The sequence below is a fragment of the Nycticebus coucang genome, chromosome 23 (assembly GCF_027406575.1).
Source record: "Nycticebus coucang isolate mNycCou1 chromosome 23, mNycCou1.pri, whole genome shotgun sequence".
Lineage (NCBI taxonomy): Eukaryota > Metazoa > Chordata > Mammalia > Primates > Lorisidae > Nycticebus > Nycticebus coucang.
Window position 1 is genome coordinate 11002261 of NC_069802.1, and position 19543 is coordinate 11021803.

General features: G+C 39.5%; 1 protein-coding gene across 7 annotated transcripts in view; it reads left to right on the forward strand.

Annotated features, from left to right (window-relative positions):
- ATP8A1 (ATPase phospholipid transporting 8A1) overlaps window positions 1–19543 on the forward strand; it is a 274837-nt gene that overhangs the window by 118100 nt on the left and 137194 nt on the right. For all 7 annotated transcript variants that reach the window (XM_053577693.1, XM_053577692.1, XM_053577687.1 and 4 more), the window contains one exon: window positions 11291–11360. In XM_053577693.1, coding sequence (XP_053433668.1) covers window positions 11291–11360 — 70 coding nt within the window. The remainder of the gene's footprint in view (window positions 1–11290; window positions 11361–19543) is intronic.

Sequence of the window (19543 nt, forward strand, 5' to 3'; positions counted from 1 at the left end):
AATGCATGGTTCCTGGTGGCATTTTAAAAATCTTTTTGAAATGTAACCGTCAGATTCAGAAGTCTAGTATATAGAGTGGGAAGGGTGGGGAATTGAGAAGGTAGGTCACACAAGAGGCATAGATTACACCAAAGACAAAGAGATGGGATTAGGAGGTCTGGCGCAGCTGATGACTACAGCCAGCGCCAAACCCAGTGAACAGCTGTATTTCTATAGTACCTAAACAAGGTTGCTTATATTAACAATGTTGCAAATCAGTAGGGAAAGTGAGTAGAAATAGTTTAATCCTACAAGGCTCAGGGGAAGTAACTGGTTAAGTAAGAGCAATTCTATCATAAACAATATTCATAAGGACATGAATCTTAGTACATGGGATTAACTTTAGGGAAAAAAGACTATGTGCTGAGGGCACAGGAGTCTAATCTGTGTCTGGAGACATACTTACACGTACCAGATTTATATGGAGTGAAGATGTGTCAGAGTCAGAACACTAGCATTCTAATTATGTGTTCATTCTCTAATTGTCTTTGGGATTTCAGAAACCGTACCCAAGTCTCTGTTAGGTATAAGACCAGTCGCCCTCAAGTAGGGAAGAACAGAAAGCAAAGCGATTCTCCTACTGATTTTACTTCTTTTTTTTTTTTTTTTTTTTTGTCTTTTAATTTTTCTTCTTTGTTTTTTGTTTCCTAATTAAATGATAGCTGTATACATTAAAGTGATCATAGGGCACCAAACACTGGTTTTATAGATCATTTGACACATTTTCATCACACTTGGTTAACATAGCCTTCCTGGCATTTTCTTAGTTATTGTGTTAAGACATTTATATTCTACATTTACGAAGTTTCACATGTACCCTTGAAAGATGCACCGCAGGTGTAATCCCACCAATCACCCTCCCTCCGCCCATCCTCCTCCCTCTCTCCCCTCCCTTTCCCCCTTCCCCCTATTCTTAGGTTGTAACTGGGTTATACCTTTCATGTGAAAGCCATAAATTAGTTTCATAGTAGGGCTGAGTACATTGGATACTTTTTCTTCCATTCTTGAGATACTTTACTAAGAAGAATATGTTCCAGTTCCAGCCGTGTAAACACAAAAGAGGTAAAGTCTCCATCTTTCTTTAAGGCTGCATAATATTCCATGGTGTACATATACCTAAATTTATTAATTCATTCATGGATCGATGGGCACTTGGGCTTTTTCCATGACTTACCAATTATGAAATTGGGCTGCAATAAACATTCTGGTACAGATATCTTTGTTATAATGTGATATTTGGTCTTCTGGGTATATACCTAGTAGAGAAATTATAGGATTGAATGGCAGATCTATTTTTAGATCTCTAAGTGTTCTCCAGACATCTTTCCAAAAAGAATGTATTAATTTGCATTCCCACCAGCAGTGTAGAAGTGTTCCCTTTTCTCCACATCCACGCCAACATCTCTGGTCTTGGGATTTTGTGATATGGGCTAATCTTACTGGAGTTAGATGATATCTCAAAGTAGTTTTGATTCGCATTTCTCTGATGATTAAAGATGATGAGCATTTTTTCATATGTCTGTAGGCCATGCACCTATCTTCTTCAGAGAAGTTTCTCTTCAAGTCCCTTGCCCAGCCTGAAATGGGATCACTTGTTCTTTTCTTGCTTATACGTTTGAGTTCTCTGTGGATTCTAGTTATTAAACCTTTGTCGGAGACATAACCTGCAAATATCTTCTCCCATTCTGAGGGCTGTCTGCTTGCTTTACTTACTGTGTTCTTGGCTGTGCAGAAGCTTTTTAGTTTGATCAGGTCCCAGTAGTGTATTTTTGAAGCTGTTTCAATTGCCTGGGAGGTCCTCCTCTTAAAATACTTGCCCGTACCGTTTTTTCAAGGGTTTTCCCTGCACTCTCTTCTAGTATTTTTATAGTTTCCTGTCTGAAGTTTAAATCTTTAATCCAGTGAGAGTCTATCTTAGTTAATGGTGAAAGGTGTGAGTCTAGTTTCAGTCTTCTATAGGTTGCCAACTAGTTCACCCAGCACCATTTGTTAAATAGGGAATCTTTTCCCCACTGAATGTTTTTAATTGGCTTGTCAAAGATCAAATAATGGTAAGTAGCTGGATTCATCTCTTGGTTCTCTATTCTGTTCCAGACATCTACTTCTCTGTTGTTCGTGCTAGTACCATGCTGTTTTAATCACTATCGATTTATAGTATAGTCTGAGGTCTGGTAGCGTGATTCCTCCTGCTTTGTTTTTATTTCTGAGTAATGTCTTGGCTATTTGAGGTTTTTTCTGATTCCATGTAAAACGAAGTATTATTTTTTCAAGATCTTTAAAGTATGACAGTGGAGCTTTAATAGGGATTGCATTAAAATTGTATATTGCATTGGGTAGTATGGACATTTTAACAATGTTGATTCTTCCCAGCCATGAGCATGGTATGTTTTTCCATTTGTTAACATTTTCAGCTATTTCTTTTCTTAGAGTTTCATAGTTCTCTTTCTAGAGATCTTTCACGTCCTTCGTTAGATAAACTCCCAAATATTTCATCTTCTTTGGCACTACTGTGAATGGAATAAAGTCCTTAACTATTTTTTCAGCTTGACTATTGTTGGTATATATAAAGGCTACCAATTTATGAATGTTGATTTTGTAACCTGAGACGCTGCTGTATTCCTTGATCACTTCTAAGAGTTTTGTACTAGAATCCCTGGTGTTTTCCAGATATACGATCATATCATCTGCAAAGAGTGAAAGTTTGATCTCTTCTGATCCTATATGGATACCCTTGATCACCTTTTCTTCCCTAATTGCAATGGCTAAAACTTCCATTACAATGTTAAAGAGCAGTGGAGACAATGGGCAGCCTTTTCTGGTTCCCAATCTGAGTGGAAATGATTCCAATTTAACTCCATTCAATATGATATTGGCTGTGAGTTTGCTGTAGATGGCCTCTATCAGTTTAAGAAATGTCCCTTCTATACCAATATTCTTAAGTGTTCTGATCATGAAGGGATGCTGGATATTATCAAAAGCTTTTTCTGCATCGATTGAGAGAATCATATGGTCTTTGTTTTTTAATTTGTTTATGTGCTGAATTATACTTATAGATTTACAGATATTGAACCAGCCTTGAGATCCTGGGATAAAACCGACTTGGTCATGATGTATAATTTTTTGATGTGTTGCTGGATTCTGTTTGTTAGGATCTTGTTAAATATTTTTGCATCTATATTCATTAGTGATACTGGTCTATAATTTGCTTTTTGGGGGTGGTCTTTTCCTGGTTTGGGGATCAGAGTGATGTTTGCTTCATAGAACGTGTTGGGTAGTCTTCCTTCTTGTTGTACATTTTGGAACAGGTTGAGTAATACAGGTACTAATTCCTCTTTAAAGGTTTGGTAGAATTCTGACGTGAAGACATCTGGTCCCGGGCTTTTCTTTTTAGGGAGATTTTGTATGTTTGATGCTATTTCAGAACTTGATATGGGCCTGTTCAACATTTTCCACTTGATTCTGGCTAAGTCTTGGAAGGTGATGTGCTTCCAAGTATTGGTCAATTTTCTTCAGATTTTTGTATTTCTGAGAATAAAGTTTCTTGTAATATTCATTAAGGATTTTTTGATTTTCTGAGGAGTCTATTGTTATTTTCTCTTTATCGTTTGATTGATGAGATTAGAGATTTTACTTTTTTTTTCATCATTAGGTTAGCCAAAGGCTCATCTATTTTATTGACCTTTTCAAAAAACCAACTTTTTGATTTATTGATCTGTTGTATAATTCTTTTGTTTTCAATTTCATTTAATTCTGTTCTAATTTTGGTTATTTCTTTTCTTCTACTGGGTTTGGGGTTGGAACGTTCTTCCTTTTCCAGTTGCTTGAGATGTCCCATTAAGTTGTTAACTTCCTCTCTTTCTGTTCTCTTGAGTAAGGTTTGCAGTGCTATAAATTTCCCTCTTAGGACTGCCTTTCTGGTATCCCAGAGGTTCTAATAATTCGTGCCTTCATTGTTGTTTTGTTCCAAAAATTTGGCAGTTTCCTTCTTAATCTCATCTCTGACCCAGCTATCATTCAGCATAAGGTTATTTAACTTCCATGTTTTTGTATGAGTATGCAGATTCCTATTGTTACTGAGTTCAACTTTTATTCCATGGTGGTCCGAGAAGATGCAAGGAATAATTTCTATTCCTTTAAATTTACTGAGGTTAGACTTGTGACCTAAGATGTGATCGATTTTGGACTATATTCCGTGGGCTGATGAGAAGCATGTGTATTCAGTTTTTTGGGGATGAAATGTTCTGTACATGTCTGCTAAATCCGAATGTTGGATGGTTAGGTTTAAATCTAAAATTTCTTTGCTAAGCTTCTTATTGGAGGATCTATCCAACACTGCCAAAGGAGTGTTGAAATCTCCAACTATTATGGACCTGGAGGAAATCAAGTTGCTCATGTCTGTTAGAGGTTTCTCTTATAAATTGAGGCGCATTCTGATTGGGTGCATAAATGTTAATAATTGAAATCTCATCATATTGAGTATTACCCTTAACAAATATGAAGTGACCATTCTTATTCTTCCTTCCTTTTGTTGGTTTAAAGCCTATTGTGTCTGCAAATAGAATTGCAACACCTGCTGATTTCTGATTACCATTTGCCTGAAATATGGACGACCATCCTTTCACTCTGAGTCTATATTTATCTTTTAAAGTAAGATGTGACTCTTGTATGCAGCAAATATCTGGTCTGAGTTTTTGTATCCAGTCAGCTAATCTGTGCCTCTTTAGAGGACAGTTTAAGCCGTTGACATTAATGGAGAATATTGATAAGTCTGGTAAAGTTTTGGGTATCGAGTTTTTCGAAAGTCCAGTGGACATTTTTAATCCTTTCACCACTGCGGAAGTTGGAGTTTGATCAAAAATTTCTGAGTGAGCTGACTTTTGTGGTAGAGGATTGGGCTGGTCATTATGGAGGATAGGTCTGAGAATATCCTGGAGAGCTGGTTTGGTTATGGCAAATTTCTTCAACATGTGAATGTCATTAAAGTATTTAATTTCTCCATCATAAATGAAACTCAGTTTAGCTGGATACAGGATCCGAGGTTGAAAGTTATTTTGCTTTAGGAGATTGAAATTCGATGACCACCCTCTTCTGGCTTGAAAAGTTTGAGCAGAGAGATCTGCAGTCATTCTAATATTCTTACCTTTGTACATAATGGATTTCTTACATCTGGCTGCTTTGAGAATTTTCTCCTTCACATTAACTTTAGTGAAGTTAATTATGATATGCCTGGGGGATGTCTTATTCAGATTGAGTCCTTCTGGGGTTCTGAAACTGTCTGCTATCTGAATTTCAGAATCTCTTGGCAAGTCTGGAAAATTCTCTTTCATAATTTTGTGGAGAAGGGCCTCTGTGCCTTGCGAGGCCATTTCGTCAGTTTCAGGGATTCCAAGGAGGTGGATATTAGCCTTTGAATTATCCCAGAGCTCTCTGAGAAAATGATCCGTTTTTGCTCTCCATTTCTTTTCCTCTTTGAGAGTTTGGGAGCATTCAAAGGCTTTGTCTTCAATGTCAGAAATCCTTTCTTCTGCTTGCTCCACTCTGTTACTGAGAGATTCTACTGTATTTTTCAGATCTTTGAGGGCTGCAAATTCTTGCTTCAGTGTGTCAAAATCTTTGGTGGTTTTGTCTTTAAATTCATTAAATTCTTGAGACAACTTTTGAATTTCTCCTCGAATTTCTAATTCCGACTTTTGAATTGCTCCTCGAATTTCTAATTCCAAATTTTCCTCCATTCTATTAATCTTGTTTGCAATCCAAATTCTGAATTCGATTTCTGGCATCTTGGCCAGCTATTTATGAATGGGATCTTCAGTTACATCTGCCATATCTTTCCTTGGTGTGGTTGATCTATTCTGGTTATTCATGTTACCAGAGTTTTTCCGCTGATTCCACCCCATGATTATTTTACACTGTTTGACTTTTCCCCTGGAGCTTTGTCGAGGACCCATATAGTGCTATGGCCTGAGAAACTGGGGACCTTTTTGGTGTGGTGGGGCTATGTAGTTCTGTCTTGTTTTCAGCTGGTCTCTGTCCGACCCTAGTGAAACAGTACTCTGGGTTGAAGTCTCAGCTGTGGAGAAATACCAGCAATTAAGTCACCCCGCTCCCCACACACACACACACAGGCAACAATTGGAAAAGGAAAATCAAACCTTCCTACAACCACACACCCAGGTCACCACTTGAATAGTCTTTGGGCGATTGGCTCAGTTCAAATGGTCCAAATCAATTGTCTCAGTCAGCACCTGTCTCATGTGGGAGAGATTAAAAGATCTCTGGCAACTGGATCGCAGGGGTCTGGTGACAACTCAGATATGACTTGCTCTGGTGCTCCATGAAATCAGGAGGACCCACTCAGCAAATAGATTAGTCTGGAAAGGTTAATTCCTCCTTCCCCACCTTGCACCTGTCACACCCAGTCACTGATAGCCCCGCAGGACTGTGACCCAGTTGCCTCTAGTGAACACCTACCTGAATCACAAGGAAATCTATATCTGCTCAGCCAGGCCGCTATGCTCTCCCTCTATCCAGCAGAGGGAGGTGGGGTCTTACAACCTCGGGTGCTTGATGGACGCTGGCGGGTGTTCACTCAGTTCGAACCCCACCCCTGATTGATGTTACTGGCAGAACAGAACAATTTTGCGGGAATTTGTTTCTATCCCTGGTAAATTCCCCTGCAGAAGAGAAGCTGTTTTGAGTTCCCAGGGCCTGCGCCTCAGACCCTGTCTCTGCTCCTGCAGGTTTGTATTCGGTTAGCTGTCAGTTCTAACCTCCTGCCTTCCTTTGTCTATAGGCTGACGATTCCCTGAGGGCCAGGTGCATCTTAGGCTCAGCAAAGCGGTTCTCTGGGTCAGCCCTGCCCTGGGAATTTCCCGGCTCTGCACGTGTGTTTTCTAGTCCCCACGCTCCACCCAGGCCGGTACCACCTCAGGCAAACCCTTTACTCACAGGGCCTGCATTTCCATCCCAGATCTGTTCCTCGGTGGTTGCCACTTGAGAAGATGCCCAGCTTCCTCTGGTTGCCCAGGGAGACAGGGGGTGTGGCTTCGGAATATCCGGGAGTGAGCCCTATTGTTGCCAAAAACAGCTGCTGCTCTGCGCCTCAGAGCACTGCCACTCCGGTGTGGTTCCCTCTCAGCCGACTGTCCCCTCCTCACTCCCATGCCGCAGAATCAGCACTGACCAGCTGCAGTCTAGGCCCTGTCCATACCTCTTGAGAAATCACCCAAGAATCTGGACTCCCGAGGAACAGGCCTCCAGACCTCAGAGTGAGAGTAGAGGGGAGTGTTGGGAGCTCAGTGTTGCAGGTAGAGAATATATACAGTTTTATACAGTTTTATGCCTGCCAGGAGAACGCCATGGCACCCTAGTACGGGAGGTAGGTCCAGTTTTTAGACGGTCTCTCCCGTGGAGGGTAGTGGAAGGACCTTTGAACTCTGCTCGTTTGTTTGTGAGGCACTCCGAGCCATTCTCATGGGGGAGGGGACTCCCGTCCGCTTGGTGATGGATTTTGTACCTTTTGTTTGTATCCTTGGAGTCGCAGCTCGCCTCAGTGAGGTTGATGTGCGTTCTTCAGTCTTCTCTCTTGGTGCAGCTCCAATCCACCAGGTTACTTGCTAAATGTCTGTCCTTTAACTCTCCTTCTGGACGGGAGCCTCTGTGGAAAGCTGGCTTCAGTCAGCCATCTTGTTGGGGCCTGCCCCTGATTTTACTTCTTAAGGTCAAATTATCACTTCTAGTCACTGGTATCTCTGAGTTTTTGGCTTTTTATTCTCACATGAGCAGCTAGCCTACACTCTTGAGGCAGGTAGACCTTAGCTACAGGGTCTTTAAAATAGAGACTTTACATCCTTGTATTAACCTGGATGGAAGTGGAAGACATTATTCTTAGTAAAGCATCATAAGAATGGAGAAGCATGAATCCTATGTACTCAATTTTGATATGAGGACAATTAATGACAATTAAGGTCATGGGGGGAAGGAAAAGCAGAGAGAGAGAAGGAGGGAGAGGGGTAGGGCCTTGGTGTGTGCCACACCTTCTGGGGGCAAGACATGATTGCAAGAGGGACTTTACCTAACAAATGCAATCAGTGTAATTTGGCTTATTGTACCCTCAATGAATCTCCAACAATAAAAAAGAAATAAATAAATAAAACATTATATTACCATTCACTGGTGATTTCAAAACATCAGGGCCATGAGGAAGTAATGCTATTTATTCTCCAACACTTTGGTTGAACGTCCTCCTCTGTAAGCCAGGCTTGTATGTTGCCTGGTAGAGGCATTAACTTTTCTGTGCCAGTTTTGATTACTGACTTGACTGGGAGTGACCACATGACAGAGGTCAATAAGGAAAATAACACGGTCTGTCCAACTTATTTTTTAAACACAGTGTTCTTTGCTGTGTGTTCTAAAGACTCAAAGGAAGATGAATAAGAGGAAGTTGGATACTTAACTAGAAAGGAGTTTTGTCAGAGTGTTTCCCCCATCTCTTTCTTTTCATGTCAAAGTGACTGTTCTTTCTCAGCCTGCCTGCCCTGTATCTGCAGTGTATTATAAGTAGTGTATTGATTGGTATTTGGAAATGTTTTTAAACACATGCTGAGTGGTGAGTGCTATGAGGGAAAATAAAGCAGGGTTAGGAGTTTCCCTTCTTTCAAGACGTGATGCTGAGGGGAGGCTTAGGGATGTAGGTAAGAAAAGCAAACATAACGCTGTTGAAATAGTGTCTGTGAAAGACACAAGTGTCTGAGACTGGGGATGGTGGAAGTGAAAATAAAGGGGAGCTGATAGAATCCCCACACCTCCTGGAGGGGTGTCAATGGACTTAGTGATGGATTGGATGTGGACAGCAAAAAGAGAGAGGGGTTGGGTCTCTTGTGTCCATTGGGTGGACAGAGACACAGTTTGCACAGATGGCAGAAATGGGATTGGGATAGATGTAGAGAATGAGATGTTTGGAATTATTTGATGAAGGGGCCGGTCGGCAGTACCAAGTAAGAGCCTGAAACATAAAGGAGAAGCCAGTGGCTGACATGTCGTTAGGTAGTCATTGGTCTGTACATGATATTTCAAGCCATGAAATTGAACGGGCTGTCCTGGAAGTAAAGTACAGAGGGAGGGAAAAATGAGGGCAGATGACTGAAGCATGAGTAACTCTAACTTTGAAGGGTGGGAAAGAGGAATCAGCAGAAAGACTACTTTATTGTTCATGACATGGAGGACAAAGATAATAACAGCACAGATCCTATAGAAAAGAGTTTCAAGAAGAGGGGCCATCCTTGTCAGAGACTGCTGCAAATTCAGTAGGAAGAAGGCTGACCAGTGTTCGTGGAATGTAGCTGTTCATCAGCATGGTGAAAAGAGAAGCCAAATGGGCAAGACAGGGATGAAGAGGGAGTAAGTAGACAGTTATGGACAGAGAAGTTGAGATATGAAAGAGTTGAAAGGGGAGGGCACTCCAAGGAGGCGTCTCAGTGGGGGTGAGTTTTGTAGGGGGGAGACTTAAGTATATTGAAATACCGATGAGCAAGATGAGGAGAGGCAGAGTCGGGGGACAGCAGCATGACTTTTGGGGGAGAAGAAAGGTTGAGAGAAGATTCAGACATGTGGAAGAAGGTCTTTGATAAGAAGAAACATTTCCTCCATCATATCAGGAAAAAAGATGGAAGGGATGGTACACACAGAGAGAGAATGTAGGTTTAGGGGCAGAAAGATAAGGGATTTCTTATCTGAGGCTTCCATCAAAGTGAATTGCAAAAATTCAGGGGATATGGGGTGAAGAAGAAGCTTGGGAGACTCAGAGAATGGAGAAGGTACAGCGTGGTCCCCATCAGCTGAGAGAGCGAGCCTACCAAGAGAGGAGATGGATTGGTGGGCAGGACGGAGCTCCAGTGGTGTCAGATGCCACGGCTAGGTGACTAATCTCCATGGCTAGGTGACGCTCCAGCAATATCTGTGTACTCTGATGTGCCACAGAAGAGGGTTCCCATTCACCCAATATTTGGGAGTTTCACCAGGAGACGAGCAGAACCGGGAAAATGATGAGTTGTGGACAATGTTACCAAAGCTGGATTGAGAGAGGCGTGAATCAGGAAGAGCTGAGATAGAATGGGTGGGCATCACTGCAAAGGAGGCCAGTCGAAAGGATTCCTACAGCACAGGGGTTGAGACTGAGTTAGGAATACCAGGGGGGATTATAGACAGAGAAAGAGGTAACTTAAATATTTCTAGATACCGCTGGAAAAAGATATGCTGTGAAACCACAACTGACTGCTACTGGATGTTGCACCATCTCGGTTTTTTAATGGCAGAATATTATCAGGAAAAACAAATAGATACAGACCTCTGAGAGGTCCTGTTTTCCCACAACTCTACAGAGAATGTTTTTAAACTCATGGATCAAAATGAATCCTATTCTAAGTAATACAGTCCCAGTTTCTTCTGTTCAGTGTTACTTGCTTTCTTTTCTTGCTAATGCATTGAAAGATATCGTACATTCTACTCACATTTTTTGATAAACCTATGTCACCAACACAATGTTAAAATGTGCTCATTAGATTAACTTTGCTGGCATAAATTAGGTTTTTTGCATAATGCCAGTGGTTTGCTAGTAATTTCTGAAAAATGAGAGTTGTAAATGCTTAAGTTGTTTTTTAAACTGCCAATGTTTGCCTTCATGTGCGATCAGAATCATTGATTACCATTTTTTTCCAACAAAAATAGATTTTTGGTCTCTCTCATCTTTTCCTCCTCCAGGAGAGGGACCCATATCCAACTCTTTTGGGAAGTGCTCTAAACTCTTCATTTTTCCTAAAGAAAATTACTCTGTGTTAAAGTGAATAAAATAAAAACATTTTTATTATCAATTCTCATTTCTGTTTTTTTAATAAAAACCGTAATACAATCCATCTTTTAAGATACTGGCTTAAATATTTTTTCAAATCTGAAACACTGAAGCAGGTGTCTACTCTGATGGGCTTTAACTCTTGGAGGTTTCTAGGAAGCTATTTTGTAAATTATTCCGCTAGGATAGTAGATGGTATCCTGGTGCTTGAAAAAAACATAATGTAAGTTTCAAATGAACCCAACTGTACTCACCGGAAATAGTTTATCTAGGTGGAAAGTTAAGGCTCATAATTTGGTCAAATTTGTTTTTTCACTGTGAATATTAAACTATGTGAGGCCTGACAAGCATATCTATGCTTCTCCTTGGTGTGATGACCCGTTATGGAAAACCTTTTTCTTTCAGTGCTAGAAAAAGAATGTCAGTGATCGTTCGCACTCCATCCGGGAAGTTACGACTCTACTGCAAAGGAGCTGTAAGTTTTCATGTTTGTCTTTTACAGTTTTGATTTATAATGTGTACGTTAGACCTTCTGCTATGGAAATGTGACACAGATGTTGAACCTGAAGTTTTTGACACCCATGTTGCTTGGTGTTTTATAGTCAGAGTACTCAGCCTCTTCTGGTGAGATGTGGAATTCCTTCTGGGTAAATTTAGTGCTTTGAGCGCATCTTATAAGAGTACAGGTGAAACTTAGTAAATGTAGAATATAAATGTCTTAACATTATAACTAAGAAAATGCCAGGAAGGCTATGTTAACCAGAGTGATGAAAATACATCAAATGGTCTATAAAACCAGTGTATGGTCCCCCATGATTGCATTAATGTACACAGCTATGATTTAATAATAAAAAAATAAATAAAAGGATAGAAGAACACTAATCGAAAGCAAAAAAAAATTTGGTGCTTTGAAACAGTTAGGCCTAGGTTACTTTTATAATTCAATTTTTCATATATATAGCTAATTTAGAAGACAGTTAAATACAGAAAAATATTTTCAAATTTCAGTAGAGTACACTGATCCACTCCAGTTTCAGTCGAATTGTTTAAAGGCCATAGAAATGGAGGGGGGAATTGGATTACAGTTTCTGCTATAATTTCCTCATGTGGTGATTACTATTTGTCTTGCATTTTTTTTAATTAGCACAGAATTCTTGACTATTGGTTGGTTTTGGTATATCAGCAGGTTATATTGACAGAAATGGTAATACATCATTCTAAATGAATTTTCCCAGTTAAAGTATGTTAACGTTCACTCATGGAAAAATGAAAACTCTACTGACCAGAACCTTTTTAAAATTAAGGTCAGTCATTATTTTCCTTCTGAGTTGCCCTTTCCAGGTATATAGTTTATAAATTTTCCAACTTTTAACTTTCCCATTTTAAATAGAATCAGTCACCTTGGTTTATTGTTTGGAAACTGAAGAAGCCCAAGACTATTGTATAAATGCCTTTTGAGAATATTAAATGCCTTCGTTTTAAAGCAATGTAATTTTTGAATGCCTTGGTTTTAAAGCATTTTGGTGGAACTATTTCGTAATGCCTCATAGATTTAGTTTTAGGATTCCTTTGGTTTTGTATTCTCATCAATTCAAACACCTAACGTTTATTCATTGTGTAAATTTTATTACCAGAATTTAAATTGGATAAAAGACCTAAGATTTGTGAAGAGCTTAACACTGGTCAGGGGAATATTTACATAAAGTGAGGATGAGGATATGATATTAAGTAAATGTTATAAGAGATCTCCCACATCCCAAAGGTAACAGTCAACGATAAGGGAATAAAGGCAGTCATTGAGACCTCCCACTTTAAAATGGTTATGTGTCCGGTTTATAACACCCAATTTCCATCCTTTTTAAGTCCTTTACCTAGAAACTTTGGGAAGTTAAAACATTGAATAAAAAATAAAAACATTACATTTCATTCTTTTTAATAATCACAGAGATAGCTTGCATGTATGTTTTATTCTGGAAAATTTTTTCTTAATAAAATTTCATTGACTTTACTTTTCATGTTGCACATTAGATCTCTAAACTCATTCATCCTACACATCTGCTATTTTGTACCCTTTGGTTTACATCTCCCCATTTCCCCCCCACCCCACCTGTGGTAACTGCTGTTTCCTTCTCTATCTCTGGGTACGTAAGCTCTTTTTTAAAAAATACATGTTCCACACATAAGTTGAATCATGTAATGTTTTTCTTTCTGTTTGGTTTATCTCGTGTAGTCTAATGTCTTCTAAGTCCATCTGTCCTGGCAAATGGCAAGATCTCTTTCTTGTTTAAGGCTGAAAAATATTCCCTTGTATACATGAACTACATTTTCGTTGTCCGTTCATCTGTTGATGGACACTTGGGTTTTTCCATATCCTGGCTGTGTGGATAATGCTGCAGTAAACATGGGAATTCACATTATCTCTGCCAGGTAGTGATTTCATCTCCTTTGGGTACATATCCAGAAGGAATACTGGGTCACGGGGTGGTTCTGTTTTTAATTTATTTAGGATTCCCCATACTATTTTCCATAATGGCCATATCAATCTAAATTCCCACCAACAGAGTATAAGGGTTCCTTAGTCTCCAGGCCCTCACCAACATTGATCTCTTTTTAATAATCACTGTATGGATATGAAATGATGCCTCCTAGTGGTTTTAATTTGCATTTTCCTAATAATTTGTCATGTTGAATACCTTTTCATATACCTGTTGGCTACTTTTATGTCTTTTTTGGAGAAAGACATAAAAGTCTTATGTTTATTCAGGTCCTTTGCCCACTGTTTAATTGGGTTATTTGTTTTTCTGCTATTGAGTTGTAAGAGTTCTTTAGAAATTTTGGATGTTAACTCATCAGGTATGTGGTTTGCAACTATTTTTCCTAGTCCATAGGTTGCTTTTTCGTTTCATGGAATGTTTCCTTTGCTGTGCAGCAGTTTTATAGTTTGATGTAGTCTCATTTATTTTGCTTTTATAACCTCAGCTTTTAGTCTGATATTCAAATAGTTATTACCAAGGTCAACATCATGGAGCTTTTCCCCTATGTTCCCTTGTAAGAGTTTTGGAGTTTCGGGTTTGACGTATAGGTCTTTTATCCATTTTGCATTTATTTTTATGCACAGGGTAAGAGCAGGGTCTCATTTTATTCTTTGTATGTGGAAATCCCATTTTCTCAGCACCATTTATTGAAGAGACTGTCCTTTCCCCTTTGTGTCCTCTTGGTGCCCTTATTAAAATCCATTGACCATGTATGTTCGGATTTATTTTTGAGCTCTCTAATCTGTTCCACTGATATGTTTCTGTTTTTTATGACAAGCTTGCATTGATTAACCTGCTTATGGAATTGTTTCCCCTCCTGAATTGGCTGTGAAATATAGTGAAGTAATACAAAGACATAGGCATGTAAAATAGCGAGGAACATTGGAGAACTACTGGTACTATATTTGTGAAATATAGTGAAGTAATACAAAGACATAGGCATGTAAAATAGCGAGGAACGTTGGAGAACTACTGGTACTAATTTGTCAGAGAATAAGCAAATATGTGTCTAGAAAAGTGGGGGTGAGTTAGGTCCTGTGTGTGTGTGTTTGTTTTCCATGCCCAAGAACTTGCACTTTCTTCCTGATCGTTCTGATGTCATTTGAAATAAACTATTTAGGGCAGAACAGAGATGCCTACAGAGCTGCCATTGTGGTCGTTGACAACAGTGCAGGCAAAAGTCAGGAAGAATCTGAATCAAGAAAGTCACAGAGATGGCTGAGAGGAGGAAGCTCTGGGACATAGTAACAGGTGGCCTGTGGGTGATGAGGGGCAGAATATCTAGGCGTGTCGTCAGATTTCTGCTTGGCTGACTGAGTAGACTAAGTGATCCCACCTACCAGGATAGAGAGTTGGGCGCTACACCTGGGCCATAAAGCAGAGATGTCCAGATTTCGCTCAGGGTGAAATCTGGGGTGCAGATATAGATTTAGGAGTTAGTAAGTGTAGCTGGATATTAAGAGTAAGGGAATTATGAGCTCTCATATGAAAAAAATATTACATGAAATGTGGTGAAAAGGAAAGAAGGCTAAAAGTGAAGAGTAGAAGAACCAAAAAAGGAGATTGAAATCTGGAGAACAATCTGGGAAGTCTGTTGATTCCCCAATAGAGCGAGGAACCAACAGGGGCAGGTCCAACAGAAAACCCAAGGAGTGAGTATCCGTTAGGAAATCGTTGGCCGTGCTTTCCACTTGAGACAGCCTCCTGGTGTGTTCATACTTTGATGAGTCTCCTCAATTTTAACATAATGGAAGTGATGGATAGAGTTAGTATGAAGAGAAAATACAAAGACAAAACCAGGCTCAAAAATAAGATAAGTGTCTTTATAGCCTAAAAGACAAATATAAAATCAAAGTGATTTATTGAACTAAAAGCCTTGAGCGGGATGGGCGGGATGGGCATCCCAGGATTCTGAATTCAAGGAGCAGTGGCCATCGTTTATGGAGTTGTATCAGGAAATGAGGCAAATAATATTTTATATAGAAAGCAGATGGGAGCCAGCCTCCTCTCTGAAATGGAAGGCAGCAGTAAGCTTCACCAATCACGAGGAGAGGCTGAGGAAAGCCCATGCCAGTCTGGGAATAGGGTAATTAAACTTCTAAATTGGGTTGCATTCAGGGAGGAAGGGGCGAGGGCAAAGCTCAGAGGCACACGAGGAAATCTCATACCAAGGGAGTGAGCAGTATCAGTATCTAATGAAAACTGATGAACCTTTAAGCAGAAGACTTCCTTTGGGAATATACAAATGATACAATTGCATTTGGGGGCATATGCACAGACCAGGTGGCCTTAAGTTGTTTTGAAACAAAGTTCATTGAAAGTTAATTGGTATTCCACCTCCATCCAGTTTAATAGGAAAGATGTAAAGTCTCCATCTTTTTTCGTGGCTGAATAATATTCCATATACATATACATATACTACAGCTTGTTAATCCATTCCTGGGTTGGTGGAACACATTCTTAGTAAAGCATCACAAGAATGGAGAAGCAAGAATCCAATTGTACTCTATTCTAATATGAAGGCAGTAGATGAGCTAATACAAGGGGGGGGTCGGGGAACGAGCAATTAAGGAGAGGGCGGGGTTGGGGGGGTCACACTGTGTGGCACACCCCTTGGGAGTGGGACACAATTCTAAGAGGGATTCTATCTAACAAATGCAATCAGTATAACCTAATTCTTTGTGCCCTCAATGAATCCCAAACAATAAAAAGGAAAAGAAAGAAGGAAAGTTAATTGGTGTGGAGCTGGCAGGCTCTGACTGTTGAGTGGCAGGAGGTGACAGGTGAAATCTGTGACCTGAGAGTCACAGCAGTCCGCTTGTTGGATTGGGCTTATGAGACAGTGTGCCCCTCAGATGCTTGTGTATAAACTGCTAGCTGTCCTTGTGTGACGCATGTAGTAAGCCGTGGTTTGGAAAAAATTCTTGTGATAGTTCCTGTTGCAAGGCAAATCATGCATAGGAGCCCTCCATGAAAGGCCTTCCCTGGCTCCATTTTGCCAGAGTTTGATACAAGGGACTATTTTGAATCCATCAACGTTCACAACAATGTAAACCAAACTGGAATATGAGTTTACTCCAGATTAAATCATTTGTGCAAATTTGACAAGGGATGTGTGGCACTCAATATGATAAATAAATTCCAACTATTTTGAATCAAAAAGAAGTCAGGAGGGAAAATGAGGATGTGTGTAAGAGGAAGTAGAAATCATAATAAAATCTCTTTTTAAAAATCAGTACGTAGAGTAAACTAGTTCAGATACAGTTTGAAGAGATGGGAGTGCAATATCGCTGACTTGGAAGACAATATTGAAAAAGTCAGCTAGAATACAGCATAAAGAGAGAGCCATTCTCTCCGTGGATGTTTATGGACGACTTGTTTTTCCTGTTTTTCCTGACATTCTGCCCTAAAGAAGTCTTGCTTTGTTAATTTTTAAATGAAAAGAGTATGTGATATATGATTTCTAACTGTAACAAGAACCAGTTTAGTAAAAGTACATTTACACAAATAAAACTTTAATTTGTTCAAGAAAACAAGAATCTTACTCCAAGACTTACATACCGGAGAAGAAATTAGAAACTTGACTAATAAACTTAATGTTTTAGGCGCCTTAAAGGGACTGAAAATTTCCAATTAGGTAGCCCCTAAATAAAATTCTGTGCCCTATACAAAAACCACACCTGAAATCAGTTAATTTTTGCAAGCCCTCACCACCCCAGGGACTAAGTACAGATAATTCTGAAGGGCAAAAATTATCTCAGAAGACGTTTGTCTGTATGTGATGTGAATGTGTCTTGTCTTTGGCAAATTTTCCAATTCAAAAGGGACCAAGCTTCTCTTTTATTTTTGGAGACAGAGTCTCACTTTGTTGCCCTCAGTAGAGGACTGTAGTGTCATAGCAATCTCAAACTCTTGGATTTAAGCTATTCTTTTGCCTCAGCCTCCCAAGTAGCTGAGACCACAGGCACCCGCCACAACACCGAGCAATTTTTTTTTGTTTTCAGCATAATTTATTCAAATTGCTGAACTCAGAATGGCAGAGCAATCTATAGTCCGAACAGACCCATGAATCAAGAAATAAAAAAGTTTATGTACCCAACTATCTCCTGGCAAATATGGGACTAATTTTAAACATTCCCAGAATTCTTTGTGGATGCTACACTCCAGCACCTGCTTCTCATTAAAATTCAATTGATCTGAATTTTTTGCAAATAAGATTTGATTGCTTTCCATATCATAAAACAGCATAGGCTATATTGCTCTGAATCACCTATTGTGCAACATATGTGTCCAGTTCATCTGTATTACTTTGGTTTATGGCCGAGGCCCACTGTTATCCTTTTTGTAAGTTTATAATAAGATTCTATAGATTTCCTCTTCGATCATTTCATGTTCAGAGTGTTTGGCTGAGCTGAATGCTTTAATTCTCTACAAGTGTTTTAGCTTTATGAAACACAATCCCCTGATTAAAAATGTATACATCCTGTTACACAGTGCACCACAGTTTCACACATTGTAAGTACGATGGCTGAATCCTATATTCCGGAAGTTAATGACTTTTTAAAAATACATTTTTAAGTATTTATCAAAGTTGAAGATGGCAGAGCTGTGGAATAGAGCATATTAATTCTTTTGCTACAGGCAGGTATTAGGTACTCCTAAAGTCTCACAGAGAGTCTTAGGAAGGCCATGTGTTATTCCTTTCCCACTGCTCAGAGAACATATCTGTCCTTCAGTCTAGTGAGAGCACCCCACGTTGTCATCAGTAAATCACTTCAGTTCTCTTGCACTTCTCTTCCTTGGCTCTTTCAGAAGTGAGACAAGCTAATAAGTGGCAATTTGCTAGCTGAGGCTTCTTGAGTTTAAGAAATGAGGACTGGTGTCTCTATGCATTTCCTGTCAGGCTGATAACAGTGTTACAACATCATATGTTTCATCTACTCGGAACCCAAGTTTAAGGTGAAATGCTCTGTAAGGAATTCATTTTCTCAGCTGATTCAATATCCAGTTTTCATTGTGGGCTCAGTCTCAGAAGTTCTGAACAGCTCTAGTGAGTAGTATCCAAGCCTGGATAAGAAACAGCACACATCACTGAAAAGTGAGTGGGGCGGGTGGGGAGCTCAATCGGAGCAGACTTCCCGGAGCATTAGCAGGAAGCAGCTTTCTCATTCCGAGCAATTTTTTATAGAGATGAGGTCTCGCACCTGTGAGCTCAGACAATCCACCTGCCTCCGCCTCCCAGAGTGCTAGGTGGGATCAGGCTTCTTGGAGCAGAGCAGTCTCACCTTGTTGTTTAATGTGACAACAAAATCCCATTCCTTGATGGCAACTGGCTAATTTATAGCAAGATTATCTAGGAAATTTCAGTATAAATTGCAGTGTGTGAGCGATTATGCAAGACCTTCCTTTTTTCGCTGCTGCCATCTTATTCTTGACTCTCACATTTTACTGCACCGTCTTTCTTTGACAATATGGGGTGGCCATAAAGTTTGTGTGCATTTAAAATAGAAAGACTATTTCAAGTGGCACAGAAACTTTATGACCACCCTATATTTGTATCATGTGGTATTCCACACAAGTGAAATTTCAGAATGCCTGAGGGTTACATCAAGGGTTTTATTAATTTAACAGATATATTTTTTTACCACGTGTTCACTCTGATTGATGACAGAACAGTATTTGAACTTCAGTCTAAGAGATAAATAAGAAAGCATAACTTTTTGATTGAAAATTTGAAATTAATTAAATAATTAATGAATTATTAATCATGAGTTTAACTTTCCTTGAATCCCTGGACCCTTTGTATGGTGACTGTGACTGGATTGTGCCCGGCTGCTCCAGCACATCCCCTTAACATTATTTTCTCCTTTTACCTTTCAAAGGCCAGATACTTAAATCCAGTGAGGGGTCTCCACAAATGTGGTCCTAGAAATTGTACGTGCTTTAGGGCCTGTGAACAAACTTTTGTTGGCCCCTAACAGTGTAGTGCCAAATACTCGCTGTAGCCCCTGAATAAAGGACTTTAATCATGAATGGGAAAGTATGTGCATTCATTCATTTTTTCACACATAAGCATAGCCAGCCGATTGTAATTATAATTTAAAATTAGACTAGATAGCATAGT